The following is a 950-nucleotide window of genomic DNA, read 5'->3' on the forward strand; positions in this document are numbered from 1 at the left end:
AAGGGAGGGAGGAGAGGGGAAGGGAGGGAGGAGAAAGAAGGGGGGAGGGAGGGAGGAGAGGAGGAGGGAGGAGAGGGAAGAGAATCCAACTTTAACCATTGTTTTCAGGTCTTTATTGCTGTCCATGACCTCATTGGAGAGATTCCCCTCACTTCCTGTCCACATCTCCTGGACAGGAAGTGAGGGGAATCTTCTGAATGGGGACCCAGCAAGGCTCCTCTGGACCCATAGAGGTGAATACAGCCGGGTACAAGAATCCATTACCGCGCCCCTTCCACGCCCGCTCTCTGCGCCTCGCCTGTCGGTGACGATCAATATCGAGATGTATAATTGTATCGGCGGCGGGTGATTGCACGCTGCGCGCCAAAGCTGGCGGGATCCGGCGTGTGCCGATAATGAGGAAATAGGAGGTTGTAGAGATTCTCTGCGGTGACGGAATTTAACCCTCGATGGCGCTTCCTCAGACTTCCATCACTTCAAGGTTCAGTCCACCAAATCCCCCAACTTGTCCCTCCCAGGTGGTGGTCCCGGCTCCGCCCCCGCTACTGCAGCCATTAGAGGAATCAGGTGGATGGGGATTCCATGCAGAGCTGTACAAAGCTGGATATAGAAGATGTGTGTGTAGAGGATACAATGTAACACGTTTCTCTCCTCTGATTGGCCCGCAGGACGCCATGCTGGTGATTCTGAAGAGTCTCATGCCGACCTCCATCTTCAACATCATCGGGTTCGGGTCAACGTTCAAATCCTTGTTCCCCTCCAGCCAGACCTACAACGAGGTGAGTGACTGCGGGGGAGGGGACATTAGAGTGTAAGCTCCTCTGTACAGAGACTGATGTGAGTGTGGGGGGAGGGGACATTAGAGTGTAAGCTCCTCTGTACAGAGACTGATGTGACTGTGGGGGGAGGGGACATTAGAGTGTAAGCTCCTCTGTACAGAGACTGATGTG

The 950-nt window shown here is 54.3% G+C and overlaps 1 protein-coding gene across 1 annotated transcript in view; it reads left to right on the plus strand.

Moving 5' to 3' along the window:
* VWA5B1 (von Willebrand factor A domain containing 5B1) overlaps window positions 1–950 on the plus strand; it is a 71,923-nt gene that overhangs the window by 41,416 nt on the left and 29,557 nt on the right. Inside the window, exon 9 of the mRNA XM_018572652.1 lies at window positions 669–779. Within this exon, the coding sequence (XP_018428154.1) occupies window positions 669–779 (111 nt within the window). The remainder of the gene's footprint in view (window positions 1–668; window positions 780–950) is intronic.

The sequence above is a fragment of the Nanorana parkeri genome, unplaced genomic scaffold (assembly GCF_000935625.1).
Source record: "Nanorana parkeri isolate BGI_ZX_2015 unplaced genomic scaffold, ASM93562v1 scaffold2092, whole genome shotgun sequence".
Classification (NCBI taxonomy): Eukaryota; Metazoa; Chordata; class Amphibia; order Anura; family Dicroglossidae; genus Nanorana; species Nanorana parkeri.